Source organism: Cervus elaphus, chromosome 12 (genome assembly GCF_910594005.1).
Source record: "Cervus elaphus chromosome 12, mCerEla1.1, whole genome shotgun sequence".
NCBI lineage: Eukaryota > Metazoa > Chordata > Mammalia > Artiodactyla > Cervidae > Cervus > Cervus elaphus.
In genome coordinates, this window is record NC_057826.1 from 18754911 (window position 1) to 18781422 (window position 26512).

The 26512-nt window shown below is 38.7% G+C and overlaps 1 protein-coding gene across 14 annotated transcripts in view; it reads right to left on the minus strand.

Annotated features, from left to right (window-relative positions):
* RGS6 (regulator of G protein signaling 6) overlaps positions 1-26512 on the minus strand; it is a 601147-nt gene that overhangs the window by 170068 nt on the left and 404567 nt on the right. For all 14 annotated transcript variants that reach the window (XR_006343935.1, XM_043919808.1, XM_043919807.1 and 11 more), the window contains exon 3: positions 16391-16490. Coding sequence is in view for 13 of the 14 variants with exons in the window: in XM_043919808.1 (XP_043775743.1) it covers positions 16391-16490 (100 nt within the window). In the remaining variant the exon portion in view is untranslated. The remainder of the gene's footprint in view (positions 1-16390; positions 16491-26512) is intronic.

Below are 26512 nucleotides of genomic sequence, written 5' to 3' on the forward strand. Positions count from 1 at the left end.
CAACAAGTGTTAGCTATGATAAGCTCTACAAATATTGCTATCATGAATTCTCATGAAAATAATACCCTAAGGGCATATTATCTGAACAACATACAGGGTAGAACTGGATTCTGTAGAAGTTCCTGAGCCAATGATACAGTTCTTGAACCTAGACAATGATGTCTTAGAACCCAAAACTAGGCTAAATGTCATAATCCAAGTTTTATATTAAAACAATTTCAATTTTCCTCTGGAAGCAACTGTAGGTAGAATTAGGCCTTATCTGTGTAGACCATACCTTATTAATGTCAATGTGTTTAAGGGGAAAAAAGCCTTTATGGATGGATGATACAATAACAACTTCTAAATTCAGCTTAAAATTTTAAAATATATAACATGTACCATAATTACTTTAATATGCCAGTAAAATGTTTTATGCTTCCATAAATTAAAGTTCTATCCAGTACCATTGTCCTGGTACCATTGTAGAATAGAACGACAAAATAAACTGCAAAAAGGAGTTCAGTTCAGTCACTCAGTCGTGTCTGACCCTTTGTGACCCTGTGAATCACAGCATGCCAGGCCTCCCTGTCCATCACCAACTCCTGGAGTTTACTCAAACTCATGCCCATCGAGTTGGTGATGCCATCCAGCCATCGCATCCTCTGTCGCCCCCTTCTTCTCCTGCCCCCAATCCCTCCCAGCATCAGGGTCTTTTCCAATGAGTCAACTCTTCGCATGAGGTGACCAAAGTACTGGAGTTTCAGCTTCAGCATCAGTCCTTCCAATGAACACCCAGGAGTGATCTCCTTTAGGATGGACTGGTTGGATCTCCTTGCAGTCCAAGGGACTCTCAAGAGTCTTCTCCAACACCACAGATCAAAAGCCTCAATTTTTCGGTGCTCAGCTTTCTTCACAGTCCAACTCTCATATCCATACATGACCACTGGAAAACCATAGCCTTGACCAGACGGACCTTTGTTGGCAAAGTAACGTTCTGCTTTTTAATATGCTATCTAGGTTGGTCATAACTTTCCTTCCAAGGAGTAAGCGTCTTTTAATTTCATGGCTGCAGTCACCATCCACAGTGATTTCGGAACCTCGAAAAATGAAGTCTGACACTGTTTCCACTGTCTCCCCATCTATTTCCCATGAGGTGATGGGACCAGATGCCACGATCTTAGTTTTCCGAAAGTTAAGCTTTAAGCCAACTTTTTCACTCTTCTCTTTCACTTTCATCAAGAGGCTTTTTAGTTCCTCTTCACTTTCTGCCATAAGGGTGGTGTCATCTGCATATCTGACGTTATTGATATTTCTCCAGGCTGAAAGTTAATGGTCTACATGTTCACAATCTTTACGTAGACTTCCTGCCAGCAATATGATTTTGCTAGAGTCTACCCACCAGCAACACATTCAGCCAACTTAGAGTAAAGAAATCTGTGCTGTAGTAGTTGATTCATGAAATCAATAGTCATTGCTGCTAACCTACCGCCCCTTGTTACAAGCACAGTACCCATGATAGTTTCTGATTCTTTCTTTTAGAAAGACTCAGTGACTCTGGGTTAATCCAAAATAAATCTGGACTTCATTCTCTCTTCAAATTTTATTCCAGTTTGAAACAGACTCTTTAATAGACGTGTTTAAAAAGAAATGTTAGAGTCCAAATTAGAGGATCAGGTGGTGTATTTTCACTTTTAATAAATGAGCTGTCTTTTCCTTTTTCATTCCACTTACCATTACTTCTTGAAGGAAAAAAAAATCAAACAAGGAAAAATATGAAAAGATGAATTAATGTGACATTTAGAGTAAGATTTTAATGGCACCAAGGCCAAGAATATCAGAGTTATGCCTTTTGCTTTCACAATTATAACTTGACAGGATTTCAGGATGTTGTCGCTGAAGTGAACTTCAGAAGAAAGTGAAAATGCACACACTGAAGGAAAATGTGTTACAGAGAGTTATATTTGTTAAGGGAAATACAGCATAGTCAATATTTAATTAAGCATTGTCTTTTTCAGAGTTGGCCCCTTGGAGGCTATATCCTTATTTCAAGCAGTACTGGCTGTGCTACAAATATTTTTGGAAATCCTCTTCAGAAATAAACTTATGCACCAGTTTCTAAGGACAACAAGGAAACCAGCTTCATTTATTCAATCATTCCTTATTTAAACCAAAATTGGCATTCTTCCCTAGCAACAGGCCTTACCCAGACCTTCCTTGCTTCCCTAGTGGCTCAGACAGTAAAGAATCTGCCTGCAATGCCAGAGACCTGGGTTGGATCCCTGGGTTGGGAAGATCCCCTGGAGGAGAAGCCATCCAGTATTCTTGCCTGGAAAATCTCTGTGGACAGAGGAGCCTGGCAGGCTACAGTCCATGGGGTCGCAACGACTCAGACATGACTAAGTGACTAAGCACAGCAGACCTTACTCACCAAACTGAACTCAAACTACCTTTTAATGAAGAAAAAGAAAAGAAAATTTGATTTTAATCATGAAATACTACATACAATATGTACTATTTAACTTCTTTAAAGAAAATACTCATGTTACTGTAACAGAGGTTAAAGAAATTTCCCCGACACTCCAGGAGTTCCTTGCCTATCTTACCTCAATCACAATACCTGCCGGTAGGTAAACAGTATCACTTTCATCCTTTTTCTATCATTTTTATCACTTGTTATATACTCCTCAATGCTATCATTCCATAGTTTGGTTTTGGAATGTTACATAAATGAAATCATACAGTATATATCCTTCTGCACATGCTTTCTTTACTCAATGTTTTGTTTATTAGATGCGTCTAAAGCAAGGGTAGGCAAACTATGACCTTGTCATATATTTTTGAAAATACAGTTTCATAGGAATATAGCCACGCCCACTTGTTGACATGACTTCCCTGGTAGCTCAAGTAGTAATGAATCTGCCTGCAATACAGGAGACCCGGGTTTGATCTCTGAGTCAGGAAGATTCCCTGGAAAAGGGAATGGCAATCTACTCTAGTATTTTTGTCTGGAGAATTCCATGGACAAGGGAGCCTGGTAGGCTACAGTCTATGGGGTTGCAAAGAGTTGGACACAACTGAGCGATTAACACAGACACACTCGTTGACATGTTATCTGTGGCTGTTTTTGCAGAGCTCAATAACTGCAACAGAGACTTTGTGGCTCACAAAATCTATATTATTTGCCAACACAGCCTTTAGAGAAAAAGTTTGCCAATTCCTGACTTTCATATATGACTTGATGCAATTTGCTAATATTTTGTTTCAAAATTTTGCATCTATTTCCATGAAATACATTGTATTGTACTTTTCTTTTTTTGTAATGCCATGGTCTATTTTTGGTATCATGATAATCTTAGCTTCATCAAATGAGTTGGGATGTACTCTCACCTTCTCAATGTAGAGTAGATATTACTTCTTCCTCTAAATCTTTACATGGGAAACCAAATGGGACTCTAGTTTCATTTGTGGGGAAAACTTTAACTATAAAATTCAATTCCTTTAAACAGGTAGTTCTATTTACTTTTAAAATTCTTCATAAGTCAGTTTTGGTAATTCATGTTTCAAGGAACTTTTGCATTTCATATATGCTGCTAAATTTGTTGGTATAAAGATATTTTTGCTTTGTATAGAATTTTAGATTGACAGTTATTTGCTATCAGCTTGTTATCTTTCTGCTTCCACTGTTTCTCAAGAAAATTAGATGTCAGTCTAATTATTGTCTTTTTGAAGTTAGATCTGTCCTTTCTTTTCTTGCTGTCTTTACAAATTTTATCTTTACCTTTGGCTTTCTATAATTTTTCTATGATGTACAAGTGTAAATTATTTTTTTCTGCTTGAAGATTGTCTGGCTTCCTGATTTTGTGGGCCGGTGTCTTCTATTTTAAAAAGATTCTTAATTTCTCTTCAAATATTGGTTCTGAATCATTCTTTCTCTCTTCTACATATTTAAGACTCCATTAAACATTTAACTTTCTCATACTTCCATGTCTTTTACCCTGTATTCTCAATTGCTCATCCTATTCATTTTGTCTTAATTCTGATTTTTTTTTCTGAATTATCTTCCAGTATAGCAATTCTCTTTTCAGCCACATTTAGTATGCCATTAAAACCATGCACCAGAGTTCTTAATCTTGGTTATTAAAATTTTCTGATTCTAGAATTTCTATTAAAATGGTATATGAGTATTTTTCAGTGGTTTTGCAGTTCTCTGCTGAAAATTTCATCTTTTGCTTTCTATCTATGTCATAAACACAGTAATGACAGTTATTTTAAAGTTATTTTACAGTCGATAACTTCACTATCTGGAGCTCTTTTGAGACTGTTTCAGTCATCTATTGTTTCTACTAGTTCTCATTCCTGTTAACTGATCTCCTTATGTGCCTGTTATCTCAGACTGTGTACTAACTTTATATTTGGAAAGTCATTGGTGGAAATAATTTGAGGACTAGAATAAAGTTAACTTCTTCTAGAAAGTATTTGTATCTGCTTCATCCAAGTGCACACGGGTACTAATGATCTGGCATTACTTTTCACTAAAATCAAGAATTTAGATTTTTTTGGCCTATCCTGATTACTGGATGTTGGTTTTCAGTCTGTATGAAGATTGCATATTTTCATTTTATTTTTAAGTCTTTCAGAGCCCTGTCTGTGAGCATGGTGAATTTCTCAGGGTCTTCATGTTCAGTGGTCTTCAGACTCCAGTTTTAGTTACTTACTCTCATCCCATGATTTTATCAAAGGTACTCCTCAGCTTTGCAATTGCCTGTTTGGCTTGTCAAACGTCCCCAGGGTAAAAACCGCTCCTAAAGCCAGGATTACATCTATGGATTTTCATATTATTATAAACCTTGGCCCAATAATTCTTCACTCTCTTATTAGGTCTCCAGTAGCATTAACTTCATTCCTCCCCACCCCCAACTTTTCTGGTTGCTCTCAGCTAGATAGTTGGTTTGCATCCTAAGCAAACCTTTAGTCCCCAAAGCAGAGTATATGTAGGTGTGTGTGTGTGTGTGTGTGTGTGTGTATACAAACATACATGGATTTATGACTGTGCTTCTCCTGAAGATATTTTAACAAATTCTAGAAGCTTTAAAAGTTCTTGTCAGAGAGAAATTCCAGAAATAATCAAATCAATGACAGTATTCTTGAAATAAATATGCAACTTTTCAAGGAAATTATTTGAAGGGAATAACATCTATATATGTATAAATTTTGACATGCTAATTAAAAATAAGTTATATTTATATACTACTAATTGGTTGAATTTAAATCATCACAAATATAAGAATAATAGGGTTACTTACAATATCCAAAAGGTATATTATATTATATTATATTAGGACCTCAATAAATAAAATTTGTTATAGCATCATTAAATAATTTAAATGTTTATGTGACCATAAAGTCATTCAAAAGAAATTTGTGGACTATGAAGTGAGAAACATACAGATCAACAAAATAAAAATCATATATATACCTAGTATTACAATCTGAAAATTACTGTATAGTAAAAATTCACAAGGAAAGCTATGTAGATAAACTTTTAATTGAATTCATTCCTCTGTTTCTTTATTGTGAGAGAGAAGTAGAATTGGGACTAATCGGTTGAAGCCGGCTGTGGATAAGTTTCAATTCACTACAAAAAAGAAGTTTCTAAAAGTCAAAGTTATCCAAAGTGGGAACGAGAGATGATAACATTCATCACTGGAGGTTATTAAAGCTGAGGCTGGAGAGCACTTGGCAGGAATATGGCGACTGTAGTGATTCCCAAATTCAAACAGGCTGCATTAGATAATCTGGGTAGATGCTGAAAGTAAAGGTTTCTGAGCTCAGGAACATAGGGATGTCCTTGGATGTATATCCTTGGTAAGCTACCTAAGAGATTCTTGTGTTCACAGGGAATGCATCAGACACCTGTAAGGAACTGTTCCAATTCAAGAGTCTATAATTTTCTCCATAAGGTAATGGAAATAGCACTGTAACAGTAACAAGGAATCCAGATTCTATCTGGGTTTGGACCCTGATAAGCTGTGTGATTTCTGAGCACATGACATCATGTCTCCGAAACTCAATTTTCCTGTCTGCAAAATTAAGTGCTACTTATCTTATTGCACTTATGAGGTAGGAATTTGTTTTTCTGATGATGCCCTGGAAGAAACTAATCTTCAAAGTCCCTGGAAAATTCCTTATGACATTCAGATGACGGAGAATTATCCTGGAATGACTGTCTAAGACAGCTGGGCAAGGCAGTGCAAGCTGGCTGGTTTCCTGGAGTTGGCAGGCATTTGGCCCAGGATATGTCTATCACACGCAGGGCAGGTGGGGAGTGGAGAGGGCTGGCAGGCTGGAAGCTGGAAACTCAGAAACCTCCCCATCTTGGCTCCAACCACAATCTCTGAAACCTAGTTAATGTTCAGAAAGGAGGGCCCATGGAGGCCGATCTACTCTCCTGAAAAGGGAGTGATAAGGTGATCAGTAAGTGCCCTTTCTGTGGGCACCTTGCCTGGAAATACCAAGCCTCTGGAAGGTGAGATGGGTTGGCAATTTTGTTTCTTATGAATGAGCCTTCCCTCTCAAAAGCCAATGAGCCTTGGCTTTTAATCTAGTATTGAATTCTCTTTCTTCCCTATTTTTCTTTCTCTAATTTTCCAGCTATGTTCTCTGAAAATTTGCTAAGCCTCACCCCTTAGAGCTCTTAATTTTTCACTTTTGAGAAAGAAATTGTATTCTAATGGCTCTTATGTTTGATCTTCTATAAATATACTTATTCCTTCCCTTGGTATATTTACTCCCTGGGATGGCCTTCCTAACTCCAAGATATCTGGTCCCCAGGTGAGCCAATGGGCATCCCTTCACTCTCTCCATTTTACCAAGATCTGTGAATTCACCTATAAGTTCCTGAGAGGTGAAGGTGATTTCTTGATGTCAGCAATCAATATCATAGGAGATGGGGATGGATTAGCAATTATCTCAGGCTAAATAAGGACCAGACTGGCACATAGCTTACAGATGAAGATCAAATGTTAGTGCCCAGTCATGTCCCTGAAAGGGATTCCCAGGTGGCTCAGTGGTAAAGAATCCACCTGCCAATGCAGGAGACTCAGGAGACCAGACGATCTCTGGTCAGGAATATCCCCTGGAGAAGGAAAGAGTAACCCACTCCAGTATTCTTGCCTAGGAAATCCCATGGACGAGGAGCCTGGTGGGCTGTAGTCTATGAGGCTGCAAAGAATCAGACACGACTTGGCAACTAGACAACAACATGTCTCTGAAAACCTCTGCCACTTAGCCTCTGATGACTCCCACATGTCACAGAAAATGTTCTGCAGAACTTCAGTCCCTCACTTCCAGCTGTCTCCTGGACAATGCCACCTAAATACCCTGTATGGGTCCTGAAGGAATTCACCAGATAAACCTAATTTGTAGGGTAGAAGATCAAGAAATGCCTACCATCTCTTGTGTAACTGACTCCAATTGATAGGTACCAACACATTAGGAAAGTTGTAAATAAATGGACCACAAAGTCTGCTTCAAAAGGGACTCATCTGAAAAAAAAAAAAAAAAACAAAAAACCCACGGAGCTCTGATTTTTTTGTCATTGAGTTCCATGGATCCCTTTGATGACTATCTGTGAATTCTAGAAAACTGTCTTTATTTTGATGCTCCGCTCTTCTTTTTTTTTTTTTGCTCCGCTCTTCTTACAACTACATCTTTACCTTACCTCTACCCTCATTCTTCACTAATTCTATTTTTCAAAGTCCATATCCCCCTTTTATTTCAATGTTGATTTTTAAAAAAAATATATTCTTGTTCTGGGACCTTCTTCTTATATGCTAACGCCTTCAGTTTGGAGTTTCTCACCCAGACTCACTCCTTTGATCCATTACAGGTGTATATATCTGCATATTTTTGTGTGTTATGTTTATTTATTTGGTATAGATAATTAATAGTTGCTTTTTTTTTAACCTTTTGGATTATCTGGACAAGCTGGTGAGGTTTTCAACTCAGTATAGCTGGACAGCACAGAGATGGGTCTTCCAACAGGGCTACTTCCTGCTGATGAGTATTATTCTCATCTTTGATTTTCACCAGGCTGCTGAGAAAGTGGTGATCAGTAGCTTTCTGGAGCTTGTGTTAGTGATGGTATCCTGGATGCACTGGGACACACATGCTCCTCATTAACACAGTCTTTGGGAGGAAACTTGCCCTTCTCAGCTTTCACCAGAGGCCCTTTTTCATCATGTTATTTGTCTCTTCTCTCTCACTGGAATAACTCTCTATTTACTCAAGGGGTTGGTCACATGTAGGTATGGACAGTTTGTTGTCTAGCAATGGAAGAGAGAAACACTATGCAGGTTAAGTCAGCTTCATTATGCCCAGCATTCTTTTCTGTTGTTGTCATTTTATTTTTTTCTTATGTTTAAATTTTTACTGAGGTGTAGTCGATTTACAAAGTTGTTAATTTCTGTTGTATAGCAAAGTGATTTGGTTATATGGATACATATACATAGATTTATTCTTAATCTTTACCTTCCAATCTTTACTAAGGAAAGGGGTTCCCATTACAGAAAAGATAAGGCTACTCCCAGCTGTTGCCTCCTGGAGGTGATAAAACTCCTAAAATGTTCAAAAGGGTGTTTGCTGGTTTGTGATGGGAGACTGGTTACTTCACAAAGGGTTAAAAGGCTGGGGGAGGCTGCTGAGCAGGAGAAAAAGGTGATGACTGTTCTGTAGATACAGCCTCTGTTGGCATAGTAACACAGTGGCCATATATTCGTGGATTTCTACTTGGGTTTGGTATCTGAAGGTCTCAGTGATATAGATTTTCTCTGTATGTGGCTCTCCACTCTACTACAAGCAATGTTAGGAGAGTGAAGAGGAATAATGATTTCCTGAAATACCATTCCAGGGTTTTCTCTAGAGGTGGTTGGTAGGGGTGAAGAGTTTGGAGCTGTTGTGCTGGTACTAGCTCGGGCTGTGGGTCTGCAGTCATGGGATGGACTGCAACTGTGGCTCCATCAAGAGAATTGCAACGGAATTCTTCATTGGTGTAGGGTGAAGTTCTTGGGTATTGGTTGGAGTTGTTGAATGAATTTCCTGTATTCTAACTGGTAGTTGTTTCTTGTGCCATGACAGATACTGGCTGAATGATATGTTTGATACTTTGGACAGGTTGAGCATGAGATTTACCTTCTATTCTGGGGTTTGACTGGCCACCTCAACTCCAGTCTGGGCTGTTCTGGCTGTAAGGGACCTGATCTTACCTGAGAGTGGACACTAAGTTAGTGTCTGGTTAAGTGGTGATGATTAATCAGAAGGTGAGTATATTGGTAAAATGCATTCTAACTCGATAGAATGGTCTACTAATGTTACTAGTGTCTGAGTCTTCTGAGGACTCAATCATTTAAATAGAGCTGTTTCTTATCTTTCTCCATTGACTAATGATGGTTTAGGTTGTCTCAGCATTGTTTTCAGTTACGATTCATCTTGAAGCTTTTCAGATTCCTGAATTTTGTGGTCATTGTCTCCTATGTTTGGAAGCAACTCTCCATGGATCTCTGCCATGGTGGTATATCTAGAGAGTGAAGCATTATTTGCTCTTTTTTTTTTTTTTAATTGGACTATCTTTTCAAGGCTGTTTAATCCAAGGATGATGTTTACTTTCCATGTTCAATCATTATAATAATGGCCTCCAACTTTGGGACACATCTTTTAAAAAAATCCTTTATCATGACTTTTGTGGCATTTCAGAAGAGAAAAGATATATGTATTCAACCCATCAGGTTAACTTGGATCCAATTTTAAATGAGTTACCTTATGCCCCACATCTAGTCACCAAGTCCTATTGATCTTATATTCAACCTTATCCTCAGATGTCTTGAATCTTACATTCTTTCACAGTGGACCCTCAAAGCACAGGTCCCGCCACTAACGACTAAGTAGCTGTGTGACCTCGGAAAAGTAATGTGTGCCTTCGCATTTGCAGCTCCTCAATTATAAGATGGAGATACCAGTTATTCTCTTATAGGATTTCTGTGAGGATTAAATCAGCTGTGGCTCTAAAGTTGCGGTTTCGGCTGATGCTGTGGTGGTCGTTCCTTATTTTTTGCTTAGACTCCCTCTTCTAAAGATTCCCTAAGTAGTCTCAGATTCCCTATCTCTTCCTGCTCCATCTTTCACACACTGCTAACATATAACTGTGATTTGTCCTCCTATTTTAAAACCTCTGATGGCAGTCCATTACCTTTAGGATAAAATCCAAAAGTTAAAGTTTCTTTTTAACCTATTATTAAGGTTAAATCTAATATCCTTTTAATTCCTGTCCTGCCAGTGCATTCCTCTCCTCAAACATACATAATTGTATCTTAAACTCCGAATATATAAACAAGCTCATCCTTGCTGAAACCTGGCATACTTTTCCTGTATTTGAACCTATGAAAATTTTATTGCCTCCACTTGAAATGATCTTCCCTAGGTCATTTTTTTCCTCTTGAGTAAGGCTTAGTTCTAAAATTATTTCCTGTGGTAGATCATTAGGATAATGGCCTCCAATGAATCATGTCTCCCTATGTCAATGTGACATTGCTACTCCTACAACAGGAGATGGAGTTGATTTCTCCATCCTCTTCAACCTAGGCTGGTCTTGTGACTTTGCTTCAAAGAACTTGACGTTGTATGAGTGCTGGAGCCTGGGTCTGAAGAAGCCTTTCTGTTTCCATCCTCTCTCTCTCTCGAAACTCTTGACACCATCAGGCTGCGAAGCAGCCCAGTGTAGCTTACCATGGGATATGAGGCAACGTGGAGATGAACAGAAGCCTCAGCAAAGAGAAGGCATCGCTGCCAAGCAAGTGAGTTGAGACCATCATAGACCCTCTAGCCTCAAGTGAACCAGCGGATGACTAGATCCTCATGGGTAAAGCCAGCAGAAGAACTGCCTGGATTGCTAATTCACAGAATCATAATTGTGAAAAATGAAAAATATTTATGGTGTGTGGTAGTTGGTTATACAGCAATAGATAACTGATATACATCCTCAGAGAAATGTCCTAGGTATACTCAAGGAAAATTCATGATTCTCTCCTCTGGGCTTTGTGGGTAATCTTCTATTACAGCACATAGCTCAAATAACTATTAGTCTACCTGTATCTGTTTCTCTCACTAGATTAAAAGATTTTCAAAAGCAGAGATCAGGTTTTTATTTACCGTTTTATCTCCCATGCCTACCCTAATGCATGGTACAGAGGAACCATGTGCATTTATTACCCAGGTCACAGACTCATCATTTCCTGAAATGCTTTCATCTGCTCTCTGGAACATATGGCCAAAGACATGGTAACTTTTTTTTTATATATATATCCTCAGCCTTTTCTGTTAATATTTCCTATACCTTGCTCTTACCCAATAGCTCTGCTTCCCTGTAGCCCTCTTAGGTGGTGGCTATCTTCCCTGCCCCATGCCTTTTATTCTATAGGGTTTGAAGGTAGGTAAGCAATCTCTGTTTCTTATGGTTTCATTCAGACAGTCTTCAATTCCTCCCTCTTCTCAAAAGAACACTTAGCTTTTACTCTCTTGACATCGAATTAAACCACCTGTAGCCGTTGCAGTGATAGTCACATACTGATTCATGGGTCCCTGTGTCTCATTCTATAAAGACTCACAAGTACCCTCTCTAACACTCCTCAGAAGTGATTTCAACATCCGGAGAGCTCACTCTTCCAAAATCACGACCTCTTAATTCCTTGACCCCCACCCTATCTCAGTCACTTATTCCCATGGTCATACCTTCCATCTTGTCATCACCAATTGACTGCAACCTCTACAACCTCAGTTTCAGATACTCTATTATCCAATCACCATCTCTTATATTTCTGTCTCTCTTTCTCATACCTTCAGCTCCAAAACTCCTTTGCCACTGGAACCTACAAATTTATTGTAATCATTACTCTTCACTGTTCTTTACCATCTTATTCTTACTTTTCCCCTTACTCAGTTAAAATTTAATGGTCAATCATTTTAGTTATCCTCTTGCGTCTCTTTGATTTATCACACTCTGATGCTTGCTGTAGTCTTTTAAGGACTTCTAATGAAGTCTAATTTTCTACCTGATACATGCCCAAACTCAAGGGAGTAGAATGTGGCTGGAGAAAGATTTGCCTGTCTTTAAATTCATAAATATTTATAATCATCAAGAGCGTCCCTAATACTACCTAGTAGTCAAAACTCTGTTTCCCTAGTCCAATCCCTTTACTCCCCTAAATGACTATTTCATAACTTCTAATCTCTCCCCAATCCTTTAACATCTCTACCTTTTTTGCTTCCATTATTACTAAGAAAATTTAAATAATTATTTGTACCACTGTGTATTTGCTATGCCTCCCCTCCTCTTCCTATGAATACACTGTATATGTTTCTAGCTAAAGCTATCCACGTATTGGTGCATCACACTCAATCCCTTACCTTCTTGTGGAAATCACTCCTTGAATTTTCCCTCTTTCTCCTGCACTATTTTTCCTCTTTATTGAATCATTCCCATCATCATACAAACATACTGTGACTTTCATATTAACTTAAAAACCTACATATCCTAATCTCATTTACCCATTTAGATATCACTTGCACGTTCCCTGTTAAGAAAAACTCCTACAAAAGTTAATAAACTCACCACCTCGATTCACTCTTCCCATTCTGACTTGAACTCACTCTAATAAGAATTTTTGTTCTCAATGCTTCATAGAACATGAAGCTACCAAGGTCAGCAGTGGAGCCAATGCTGCTAAATTCAGTGGTTGATTCTCCGTTTTTATTTGACTATCAGCTACATTTCATACAGTAGATCAAATCTACTCTTGCTTGAAATACTTTCTAGAAAATTTGGCTTCTGAGAAACCATATTCTCCTAATCTTCCTCACCTCCAGCTATTCTTTCTCAGTTTCTTTTGATTTCTTCTTTTCTGCATGACTAGACTCTGTATACTAGTGTATCCCAAGTTTTAGGACTCAAACTATGTTTTCTATCCATGCTCACACCCTTGGTGAGCTCATTAATCCCATGGCTTTAAATACCATCCATATGCCAATGACTTATGTCTCAGCTCAGACTCTCCCTTAAAAAGCTATATCCACAAACCCAAGTGCCTACTTGTTATTTCCAGTTGAATGTATAATAGGTCCCCAAAATTTAGCATGTCTAAAAATGAAGTTTTTGCAAAATCAGACATGCAGATCAATGGAACAAGTTAGAAAGTCCAGAAATAAACATACAATTAATCTTAAAGGAGGCAAAAATATACAATGAAGAAAAGACAGTCTCTTCAATGTGTGATGCTGGGGAAACTAGACATCTACATATAAAAGAATGAAATTAGAACATTCTCTAACATCATAAACTCAAAATGTGTTAAAGACCTAAAGGTAAGATCAAATACTATAGAAATTCCTAGAGGAAAACATAGGTAGGGCACTCTTTGACATAAATCACCACAATATCTTTTTGGATCTGTCTTCTAGAGTAATGGGAATAAAAATGAAAATAAACAAATGGGACCTAATTAAACTTAAAAGTTTTTGCACAGCAAAGGAAACCATAATGAAACTAAAGGACAACTTACAGAATGGGAGAAAATATTTGCCAATGGTGTGACCAACAAGGGATTAATTTTCAAAATATGCAAACAGCTCAATACAAAAAAAAAAAAAATCCAATCAACAATCAAACTCCTTAGAGTGAGCAGAAAGAAACAGAGTGATCCTACTGAAATATAAGTCAGAGCATGTCACTCATGCTCAAAGTCCTCCAGGCATCCTAGGACCTAGAGGCTACATGATTTAGCTCACTACTGTCACTCTGACTTCATCTCTATTATCCTTTCTTTCCTTCACTCTGCTGCATTTTTTCTTTTTGGCTGTGCCATGAGGCTTATGGAATCTTAGCTCCCTGACCAGGAATTGAACCCATACCCCCTGCAGTGGAAGCTTGGGGTCCTAATCAGTGGACCACCAGGGACATTTCATTCTTCACTATGCTGTAACTCTCTCTTCTCAGTTCCTCAAGACTCCAGGAACATACTTGCCTTGGAGTTTTAGTACTGGCTTTCAGGAATGCTTTTTTCCTCAACATCCACATAATTCAACCCAACTCCTTCCATCTTTATTCAAATGTCACCTACTCAGGAAGTTCTTGCTTGGCCACTGGTTCCAAATTTTTAACACTCCTATCCCCTCCTCATACTTAATTTTTCTCCTTGGTCTTTATCACTACTGAAATTCTATCAACTTTCCTTATTATTTTGCTGTCTCCTCCACTAGAATATAAATTCCATGAGAGCAGAAGTTTTCATCTATTTAATTTACTTCTAAAATCCCAATGCCAATAATGCTTAGAAAATAGTAAATACTCAGTAAATATTTGTTGAATGAATGAGAACACATATTGAAAGAAGAACCAGATGTAATGTCATTTACAAATAAAATTAAATAATTGAAATTAAACATCTACAAACTAGATTAAGGGTAAAATTATTTTTCAAAGGACAACAGAATGTCAACAAAAGAGATGTAAGCCATGGTTCACCTTATGACGCTAGCATAAATTTGGTACCAAAACCAGCAAGCAGGGTAAGTAAGAAAAACAACAGACCAATCTTGCCCATGAAAATAGATACAGACATCCTAAACAAGATTTTATCAAGCAAAACCCAGAAAAGTATGAAAAACATATCAAGGCCAATATTAGGGTATAATTCCATTTATATAAATTTCAAAATTAGAGAACACTAAGAATACAAGCATTGTTCATTATCCAAATCCTCTTGCTACTTGAGTTCAGATAGTGACAGTCTAAATAATCAGTTGGCATACTTATGGGTACTTCAGCTGAGTGTATGTATTTTTAAAAGTAACATATAATATTTAGACACTTTTGGTGTGCTGTTTTATGAACCTTGACCTATGTATAGATTTATGTCATCGCCACTGACCCAATCAGAATACAGAACTGCTCTATCACCTCGTGGAATTCCGTCATACTCCCAGTCCCTCTCAACTAGTGATCCATTCTCCATCACTATAGGTTTTGTGCTTTTTGGTTTGTTTATGTTTTAGAATGTCCTATAAGTGGAATACCATAGTATGTAATCTTTTGAGATTGATTTTTTCCATTCAGACAAATAACCTCGAGATTCATCCAAGTTGGTGCAGATCTCAATAGCCCACTCCTTTTCATTGCTGGATTTGGATGTACCACAGTCTGTTTATTCATTCACTCAATGAAAGACATTTGGGTTGTTTCCAGTCTGGAGATCATCAACAAAGCCATTATGAATCAACTGACAAATTTTTATCTGAATGCAAGTTTTCATTTCCCTTGGATAAGTGCCTAGGGATTGCTGGGTCATATGGTAAGCATATATTTAACTTTATAAGAAACTTTCAGGATAGCTGCATCATTTTATCTTCCCACCAACAGTACATGAGAATTCCAGTTGCTCCATAAACTCACCACCAGCTGGTATTGTCAGGATTTTTATTTTAGCCATTCTATAGGTATGCAGTAGACACTTAGTCCTTTTGGTTCCCCCAAATTGGAAAGCAAACAGCCAGATTTTAGTAGTTACGGAGTCATCTAAAATTTTATTTTAATTTATTTGGTTACTTGTTTGGATAGTAAAGGATACACCCATATGTGGAAAGATTGGGAAGAAGAGCAACAATGTGTTTAGTATAGAAGTAGACAGTGGTTTCTGTAATGGAAATGGAGGTAGATGCCATCCCCTATGCTACCCAGAGGCTCTAAGATACCTATTATGCGTTATTTATGAAGTGGCACGGTGGTATAGGTGGTACATGTGATAGTTCTATTTTTCTTGAAACTATACCCTTGTGTTTGATAGATTTTACAATTAACAATTTTTAAAGAGATATTTGAGCACACAAAACACATAAACCCCAAAGTAATGCAGAAAAACTTCTTGCAACCACTTCTTTTGGAAGTTCAAGTACAATCAATTAAAATACTTAAAGGCATTTCACAGAAGAATATAAGACTTTCTTGAAGCTTATTTAAATATAAAATAATTTCTTTAATATTATGTGTTTGTGCACACCCCATAGGGCAAATGGCTAGTTTATTAATGAGCTTATTTCTTTCCAGAAGCCTCAACCATAGGCTGGTCAGACCATTCTTTTTCAACATTATTACTTACTGATGATATTAATGACTGACAAAGAGTAGCTTCTTCCTAGAAACGAGGACGAGAACTTGACTTCATGTAAGAAGCACATTGAACATATTATATTTGTCATTCACAAGCTATCAGGCGCCTCCCAGGTCACAGTCAAGGCTACACTTGACTTCCTTCACTTCAGCAACTTTTCCTTGTTGCCATCAATACCTTGTAAGGAGAACATTTACCTGTGACAACACTGGGGATTTTGGAGAGAAAGCTCTTGACTGTTCTGACGGGCACACCCCCTGTCTTGTCATCTTGCATCTTTGTAATGATGTCTTCAATCTGAAAGAGATTAAAGAAAGGAAGTGTTATTGCATCTCACAAAGTAATTGCAAATGATACCTTTATAAACAGCCAAATGTGGGAACATGGATGCTAACAAGAGATACCAGGAAAGGCCTCTGCTGTGTCAACATAGTAGCAGGATCTGCTATGGGTCCTGTGCTGGGGATGCAGAGGCCAGGGGGTTATATAATGTGCAAGAAGAGCAAAAGCATGGTCTGTAAGAACAAGGCCATGCCCCCAGTTCAGTAACGAAGGGAGAAAAAAATTCTTGATGGGATCCAACATGTAATTCAGTATGTATGTGATGAAGCTCCTCCCCTTGCCCAGACTGGATTTATGTATAATTTGAATCACATAAAATTGCCCTATTCAACCTAAAGGAAAGGAAATTTCCTCTAATATATTAACACATGGCTATTTGGAAGTATAGGCAGGGCTGCCTTTGGAACCAGAGAAGAATCCAGGCAGAGTGGCACAGAAGAAAAAGAATACAAATCAAGACATGGAAAGTGTTGATCTGGAGAAGCTAGAGGACAAGTCTCAAGGTTCTGAGTGGTGGTGTGAAGGGGGTTGCCCTGAGCCAAGAACAGGATCCTCTCCTTTTGGACTAGGGAAGACCACGCTATCAGGAGAAAGGCCGTGGTGGGCTATGGCCTGGAGCCAGGTGAAATTGTATTGATGAAACCAGATGCTGTGTACACATACACAGGTGTCTAACTTGGAAAACCAATTTGTAGCTGAGAATTTACAAGGCAGATGTAATTCCCTGGGCAGAAATATTCAGTATAGGATACAGAGCAACCTGTAACAAGGATATAGATCTTTTTGTTTGTCCAGCAGTAGGGGAGGGCAACTGGAAAAGAGCAGAAGATAGTGTTTAGCTTTATCACTTATTTTGTTCCCCTAAGCAACAGAATGTAGTTGAAACACCAGGATGGATTCTCTGAGTACTTCCATATAAGTCACATAATTTTAAGTCCAGAAATTTAAAGCTGTAGTTCAGCTAGTCTAATGTACTAGCATAGCAATTCAAGGGTGAGTTTCCCAAAGTCACATGACTAAAAACTTATTTGCAAGAAATAGATAACTTGTTAGAGACAAAGTTAGGATAAGACATAATGTAATAATAACATATAATAGCCAAAATATATTTAGACTTTATTACGTAGTACTCTTCTAAGTACTAGTCACATATTATCCTATTTCATTCCCCTGAGTACTCCACAACCTCAATTTCACTATTATCCTCATTCTCAGATAAAGAAATTGAGATTTGGTGAGGTGTATCAAGCCAGCTAGACTAGGCTAAATTGTGGTAACAAATAACTCTCAAAATCACAAGGGTTTAACATAATCAACTTTTTCTCTCTCGTGCTTTGTGCCAGGAAGGGAGGGAAGCTGACCACCTGTGACCATCAGTGACCACCTTAGAGGTTAAACCACCTTCCCAAGGTCACACAGTTACCCAGTGGTAGACCTGAACTTAAATCCAGCCACACACCCCAGAGATCAGGCTTCTGACCCCTGCGATGCTCTATCACCCAATAAGAGTCTCAGAGAACAAGCCAAACAAAGAGACCATTCTCCCCTGGGTATTCCTTGATTTCCCTGATAAGGACTGACAGTGAGAGAGAACTTAAGTTCCTGGCCCCTTAGGCAGTGGTTGAATATATAACACCAGGAAAAAGGGTCCTTCTCTGAAGACCTATATTCTGTTGGATAACAGTATCAGTAGGATTTTCATCCATATTCTTATTAATAGTCTCAGCTATTAATAGGGCCCTACCTTCTGTCCTCTAAACTCAACCCAGTGATTCAAAGTAGTTTGAGTGTTTACTACTTATTGATAGTCCAGGAGAGTTATTCCTAGAAAAGTGATCATATTTTCAAAATAACCTATGCTTTTGGTTTAGTGTGCTATGTGAAACCAGAAATATCAGTTACATGTTGCTTTTTATGGCTTGAAAATTACTGGGAATTAGAGGAAAGCCAATATTTCAATTCAATTAGACCCCTGACTTGACTCTAGTTGGTAAAAGTTCCAGTTTAGTGATATGGACTGCATTTAAAGACTGGCAGAGGTCATCGCCATGATTCTTTCTTCTTCTGCTCTGTTTAGTTGCTTTATCACAGCACTGAATCTTAAAAGGACTTATTTACTGAAGAAGAAGATCCATCTTCTTATGTTGGCCCACCAAGTACCAAGGGTTAGATCACTCATCAGAGATGACAGGACAATCCCCTTAAGTGACCAGAAAGGGGATAATGTTCCAGAAATAGTTTATAACATCGGAGGTATAGGATAATGTTTCATTGGTCCCTAGTTTCTAATTCCTTCCCAGAATTAATATATACCCAGATCCTTAACCTGGCTTCATGATGGGCTAAAAGTCTGCTTCTTTACTTTGAGGCTTAGCCATGTGACTTGCATGGCTAATGTGATGTTACTGAATGTGATGTGAGCAGAGACTTTCAGTATACCTGGATGGTGATGCTCACCCTCCTCCCTTGCCCTCCTGCATCAGATAGCTATTGTTACAAGGAAGGTGAGAGACATCCAGAGCAGAAGGGATGCAACACATAGCTAGAAGTCAAAGATCGTGTTAAGACAGTGGTCCAACTTCACTGTGGTTAAACGTCAGCTGACCTGTAGACTTGTGAGTGAAAAATACATGTTTATTGTGTGCCACTGAGTTTGGAGTGATTTACTATGCAAAAAAGTTGTGACTATTGCTGACTGATACACAGGGCTCTGGGGAAAAAAAATGCATTTTCAAAATTGATGAAGCCACAACAAATACCTGGTAACAAGAATCAATAAATTTTAGATGTGGAGTATCCTAGAATCCAAACCTTTTAAAGAATGTAGAAATTCCACCTACACTATTCATCATGTGCTTAAAAATTCTTAAGGTCTATTCTACCAACATTATGTCAGGCAAATCTGTGATCTCTGCGTTTGATTCCAAAGCATGGTCCAATGTGACATCAGCTAATAATACTATCTCTGAAATTTTTTTTCAGGGTATACAGGAAAATGCTAAGAGTACAGACCTACCAAAAGTTCAAAAGTGGGTTCCCAGGAGCTTATATAAATTACAATAACAAACATTTTCAGAACATCTATGTTATGATCAATCCTAGGTATTTAAAATAAATTATCAATATTCTCAGTCTTAAATTTATTTAACAAAGATGTTGAAATTAAAGCTCAGAAAGGTTAAGTGATTTATCTGAGGACACATAGCTAGTAAGTGGCAAAGCCAGGATTTCTTACCCAATTCTTCTTATCTCCAATGCCCAAGCTCTTTCTATCAAATCTAAGATTCATCTTTTATCCTCAACCAGTGCCTGCCAACGTGCTTTGTAGATAGAAAACACTTAATACTGTTTGCATTGAAGGGAAAGTTTAGTTCAGGCCTAAGAGGGTATAGGAGAAAAAAGAGAAATTGATCCAGATAATCAAATTCTCAACCCTCTCAGGGTTTTATTCTGGTCAATGACTGCTGGTATCTTGTGGCTCAGCATATTCCCTCTTGGTCCCAGGGGCTTGACTGGATTTATCTTCTATTGGTAGATCACAGCTTCCAGGTTGGGGGTGGGGAGAGGGGAGGTATACTTTTGTTTTCTTGACTGTTCAGTTCCATCTAACTTCTGGTACCTTTTTTTCCTGAAGAAGAGCAGCATCAATTCCCTGTCATCCTTTAATATGAAGTTCTGTGTCACCAGGGAGCATGCTGGACCTAAGTGGCACTGAGACAATCAATAAGCAGGTGGCCCTTGTCTGACAGCCAAGCCATGCGGAGAAACCACATGGCCAGCTTGACCAGTTCTGCCTGGATGGCTCACGACAACCAGACACCCTTCTTCAAGGAGCCCAAAGCTCAAAGCACTGACAAGCACGTAAAACATCCTTCTAAACAGCAGGAGAAATGGAATCCACTCACTGTACCATAGTGGGTTTTCTCTGAAATGAGGACTATTATGAGGACCGCAGATGTAATTCACTGAAATAGCCATGGGGTGTAAGAGAGGAGGGAGGAGAAGCAATCCTCTGTTTACAAGCTGAAGCCACAGCAGGATGGTAGGAAGAATACTGGTCTGAGGTCCAAGAGAAATGCCAACCTCAGTTTCACTGACTTGCTGTGTTGAACTTGGACAAGTTATTTAACCTCTCTGGACTTTACGTCCCTCATCTCTACAGTGATAGCCCTGGCTGCTAAACTAAAATTTCCAATTCTAAAACATGAGAGACTTCTCTGACTTGACAGACACAAACCTGTGTCTGTGAGGAAAGACTCATAGCAGCAACAGGCTGCTGGGATCCCCTTCTGCCCATCTGCGTTGTGGATCCACGCAGGACGTTCCCTGTGCGGACCAGTGCAAGGTGAGCGAAAGGTGCTGGGCAGGACCAGGGAGTTTTGATGTTTTGAGAAATCATTTTGGACAGATGGCATCAGAAGCCAGACAGAGACATGATCCAAAGAGGCCCTGACACTGCCCTTCTTGGCCAGCTCCATCTCCACTCGGATAGATGGCATGCCTAACAGAAATGACTAACGGCCAATATTAGTTTTGTTTGTGTAAATTAATTACCTGAAAACTAATTTATTTAGCTCTTCCAATTTTTCCTCAGTGGAAGATTAGAAAACTTCAAGAATAGGCAAACTATGCTGCTATTATAAAAAAAAAAAGTCTACCCCAACTTTAGCAAAGAAGGCAGAGTATGCCTCAGGCATGAGGGTCTTTTTTATTGAAGCATTTCATCTTGACTTTGCAATCAGTTGTCTATTTCTAGCTACTAATGACTGTCACTTCCACTCCTGCATTCATTAAAAACCCCTTCTGTTTTGGTGTCTGCGAATGAGTGAAAATGACTCTTTGGACACATCTTATCAGCCCGGAGGCAGGAATCAGAGCTGGCAAATGATAATCATATTTCTTAATCCAAAATAGGCATGCTTCAGTGAGCATGCTCTGTCCCATATGTGTTCCATAAGATCAGGCCATTTCTCACTCTTATTTTTAAAAACACAGAACACTGTTGTTCTAAACTTGTAAATGTTCTCAGCTTCACCTACTGGTTTAGTGAACATTTATTGAGCATCTACAGAGTTCCAGGCACTGATCTAGTTTCTATGGATACAAAAAGCAGGTAAAAGACAAAATCTGTTCCTCTTCATCATGGACTAATAAATTTCAGAAAGATTCAGGGATCTAGTCTGTGTTGGAGATAGCAGAGCCAAGTATGTGTTCCAAAAAAAGCTGGAAATATTAAGGAATATCACTTTCAGAGGCCCTCAGAAGGGGAACCATAAAGGCTTCCTCCCTTTTTCTCCATCCCATTCAATGGCAGGAGCAGAATTTGAGACTCCTTGTACTAGTTATGACAAAATTGCAGTGCCTCCTAATTTGTGTTCAGTTAATGTTACTTTTGAATCTGTCACAGCCTAGAATGCTTTGGACAAAACGTTTTTAAAAATCCAAATTCAGAACAGCATGGAGGTTCCCAAAAAAACTAAAAATAGAGTTACCATATGATCTTGCAATCCCATGCCTAGGCATATATTCAGAGAAAACTATAATTAAAAAAGATACATGCACTTCAACGTTCACAGCAGCACCATTTTCAAAAGCCAAGACATGGAAGCAAACTAACTGTCCACCTACAGAAGGATGGATAAAGAAGACGGGGTGTGTACATATAAATGTATGTGGAATATTTCTCAGCCATAAAAAAGAATGAAACAATGCTATTTGCAGAGATTATCATACTAAGTGATGTAAATCAGACAAAGACAAATATCATATGGTATTGCTTATATGTGGAATCTAAAATATGACACAAATGAACTTACATACAAAACAGAAACTGGCTCACAGACATAGAGAACAAGCTTATGGTGACCAAAGGGGAAAGACAGGGAGGATAAATCATGAGTTTGGGATTAACACATATATACTACTATACATAAAACAGATAAACAAAGATGTCCTATTGTATAGCACAGGGGACCATATTCAATATCTTATAATAACCTTTAATGGAAAAGAATCTGAAAAAGAATAAATATGTATACACACACACATATATATACACTTCAATAAATTTTTTTTTAAAGTCCAAACACAGGGGATACAGTAGGTCCCCTACATACAAACCTTCAAGTTGTGAACTTTCAAAGATGCGAACATGTATTCGCCGGTCCAGCCATGTAAGTGAGTCCACACGTCTAGCATACATCGTCACGTGTGTGCATCTTCCACAAGAGGCTGTGCTTTTGTGTACCTTACTGTACAGTACTGGACAGAGAACAATAGACCAGCATCTTTATTTCAAGCCTAGGATGTCCAGAAGCAAGCATAAAAGCAGCAGAGATATTACTGTTACTGCTAAGAAGTTATTGTACTGTATTTTTAAAGTTACTGTACTTCAAGATTAAAAATGTTTTCTCTATTTTTTGTGGTTTTTTTAAAGTGTTATTTGAGTGAAAAGTATTATAAACCTGTTAGAGAACTGTACTATATAGCCATTTGTGTTGGTTGGACACCCAGGCTAAATTTGTTGGACTTATGAACAAATTGAACTTAGGAATGCACTCTCAGCTTGGTACTCATTCATATATAGGGGTCTTACTGTATTTTCCCCATATAACAAGAAATCTGCATGTGGGGGGCTGTGGCATTACTGTAGTTATCCAGTTCTACCTGAATCACCATTTTGGCCATTTCTTCATGGTTTCCAGACAATTACCCCAGCTCTAGACATCACTTCTACGTTAGAGAAGTAGAAGTGTGGGAAGAACCAGGGACTGTTGGTATAGCCATATTTGTTCCTTTCATCCGGAAAAGCATATTCCTTCCCAGAAGATCCAAACAGATCTCTGCTCTTGTCTCATTGACCAGAACAGGGTCACATGGCCACATGTGGTTGCAAAGAAAGCTGGGAAGAGTGTAGTTAGCTTTTCCAGCCTCTTCACCACACGGAAGTATGGGAAGAGGGTAATGGAAATGGGGTGGGGTTCACCAAGTAACACTGTCTACCACTAAGACCTTGTACATTCATGAAGGATGGTTGGGCAGATCTTGATTCATCTCTCATCTGTTCTCTCCATGCAGCCTGTATCACCGTAATTTGTACTCGCATTTCCTATTAGGTTGTTTTTTACTCACCATTTAATCCTAATTGTGAGTGCTCAGTAAATACATATTAATGAATAATTGAATGTGGCGGTGGTGGTTTAGTTGCTAAGTCGTGTCTGACTCTTTCAACCCCATGGACTAGAGCCTGTGAGATCTCCTCTGTCCATGGGATTTCCCAGGCAAGAATACTGGAGTGGGTTGCCATTTCCTTCTCCAGGGGATCTTCCCGACCCATGAATCAAACGTACATCTCCTGCATTGCAGGCAGATTCTTCACTGCTGAGCCACCAGGAAAGTTCTTTTTTTTTTTTTTTTTTTTCAGGAAAGTTCTGTAATCAAATATATTCATCAGCAAATGAATGAGTAAATGACATGAGTGCTGTATTCTTAAACAACTTTATCTTGGAATCCAGCATTGAATGGGATACTTAATATTTTAGGATCTCAGGGGTAGTGATATCTGGAATTTAAAATAAATTTGGCATTTACACTTTTAAGATAATTCTGCTTTGGAAATATGTTAAATAAGTAGAAATCTCAAGATTTCTTGAATCTTAGCAACAACGTTCAAGGAATTACTAAATAGGCATTTAGGCACTAGTTGAGTCAGGAGCCAATTCCCCAGTATACTGAGCCTAACATCACCCAGGGGCAGTGCTAGGCTGGAAGGATGAAACAGCATTGTTTTGTCTCCTGGAAGTTTATTTTTATGGTTTTAATATTACCATATGTAGTGCTTCATAAATTACTTTTATGGAAAACATTGTTCTTCATTTAACTGAAGAGGAAAAGTAGGCAAGAATGATGTTCTAGGTCAGTGAACAAATAGCTTATTGATGATACTTTAGAGGAAATGACTTTCCCTTGAGCTTGGCTAGAATAGTCAAGTCTTAGAAGGCATCGTCTCTCTTGTAGAAGAATGTATTGTTTGTTTGGAAATATGAGCAGGGCTGGTTCTTTGGGCAAGCCACAGAATAAAGAATCTCTGATTGAGGAAGGTCAGATACAATGTAAGTGAGGAAAATGGACACTGACCAATGACACATTCTAGAGACATCAGAGGACCTAAAATCTTTTTTATTATATTCTCAAATTACTGTAATTTGAGTGCATCATCTGCTTCTTATTGGGAACCATCCCCCTTTCACAGATAAGCACACTGATACTTAGGGAGGGTAAACTGTCCAAGGCCAAATGAGATTTGAATAGTGAGATTATTGATAAGAAACCCTGGCAGCCTTGATCTAGAGCTGGCTCCCTGGGTCACCAGTGCCAGGGCAGCTCCCAGGGAGGTTTCACTTAACCTAAGGCTTTAGCTGAGTGCAAGGAGAAGCAAAAGATGGGGCCACATCTTGTGCTTAAGAGTTTAATACACAGCGGGGAAGGCAGAAAAATGTTCCCTTCAAAAGATGTCCTCATCCTAATCACTGGAACATGTGACTATTACCTTACATGGAAAAAGACACTTTGCAGATGTAATGGGTTTAGGGCTCTGAGATGGAGTGGTTATCCTGTGTTATCCAGGTGGGATCAGTCTAATTTAATCACATGAGTTCTTGAAAGATGAGGAATTTTCCCAGCTGCTGTCAGAGAGACAGAGACAGAGAGAGAGAGATGACTACAGAAAAGAGGTCAGAGAAATCGGACTTCGCTGGTTTTGAAGATGGAGGGAGGAGCCACAGTCCAAGAGATGTGAGAGGACTCTATAAGCTACAACAAGCAAGGATACAGATTGTCCCCTGAAGCCTTCAGAAAGGTGTGCAATCCTGCCAACACCTTGATTTTAGTGCAGAAAGACCCATTTCAGATTTCTGAGCCCCAGAACTATAGAACAGCAAATGTATGTTGGGTTAAGCCACTAAAATTGTGGTGTAATTTGTTACAGTGGCAACAGTGACCCCTACTCAAGAACAAATGTTTGGAAAAACCGTTATTCTGTATTGCAAAACAGATTAATATTTTCTCCTCCCAGGGAGAAAGTGGGTAGATTACCCACATTCCACTGCTCTCTGCTTTTTCTGCACAGTTTAACTGCCAAACCAATGGCCAACCAGGAACTGTGCCTGTCTGCTTGGGGAAGATGTCAGGGATGAGGACAGGGAAGATGTCTGTCTCTAACCCAAAGTAATTGCTTCCATGACATTTTAAATGCTTCAGTTTTTGGCCTACTGGGACCAATTAGATGAGTGGCTCAGAGGTTATTTCCAGGAGCTTCTTAAATGGGTTACAGCAGCCCACTAATTAACTTCAACACCACAACTACACATGGAAAAACAAATACCCTCTCTTATTTCTCATCTCCAATCTTCCCTTGCCACATTCTTCAGTCTAGCCTACTAAGGAGAATTGGATAAAAAACATCAAGTGGCGACACAATGTAGATAATTAGGTCAGCATAATAACATGCTCCAACTTTGAACATGAAGCCTTCTACAGAAAGATTCTAGTTTCAACATGTACATCACTTTTCCCTTACTCCCCTCAGTAAGGAAAAGTCAATATCTTTGTTTCCAAAGAAAACTGGTCCCTCCAGTATCTTGGAATATCACTATATATTTTTCCTCCTGCAGGGGGAACAAGAAACATAAGACTTGTCCCCCCTCTGCCCCCCACCCCACCCCCACAAGGACATCCCGGACTCTGGAATCATTCATCCTTTCTGAGTTCCACACCTTCCCCAACTCCAAGCTGAACAACTGAACCGACCACTGGAACGAATTAGAATCATTCATTTAAATCATCTCCTCAAACACCTGCTGTGGTTCCCTACTGCTACAAAATAAATGCCAAGTTTCCTATTATGGGATTCAAGGTCCTCTATGATTTGGCATCAAACTACCTTTCCAGCATCAGTTCTCCAAACTCTTTTGGTTCCT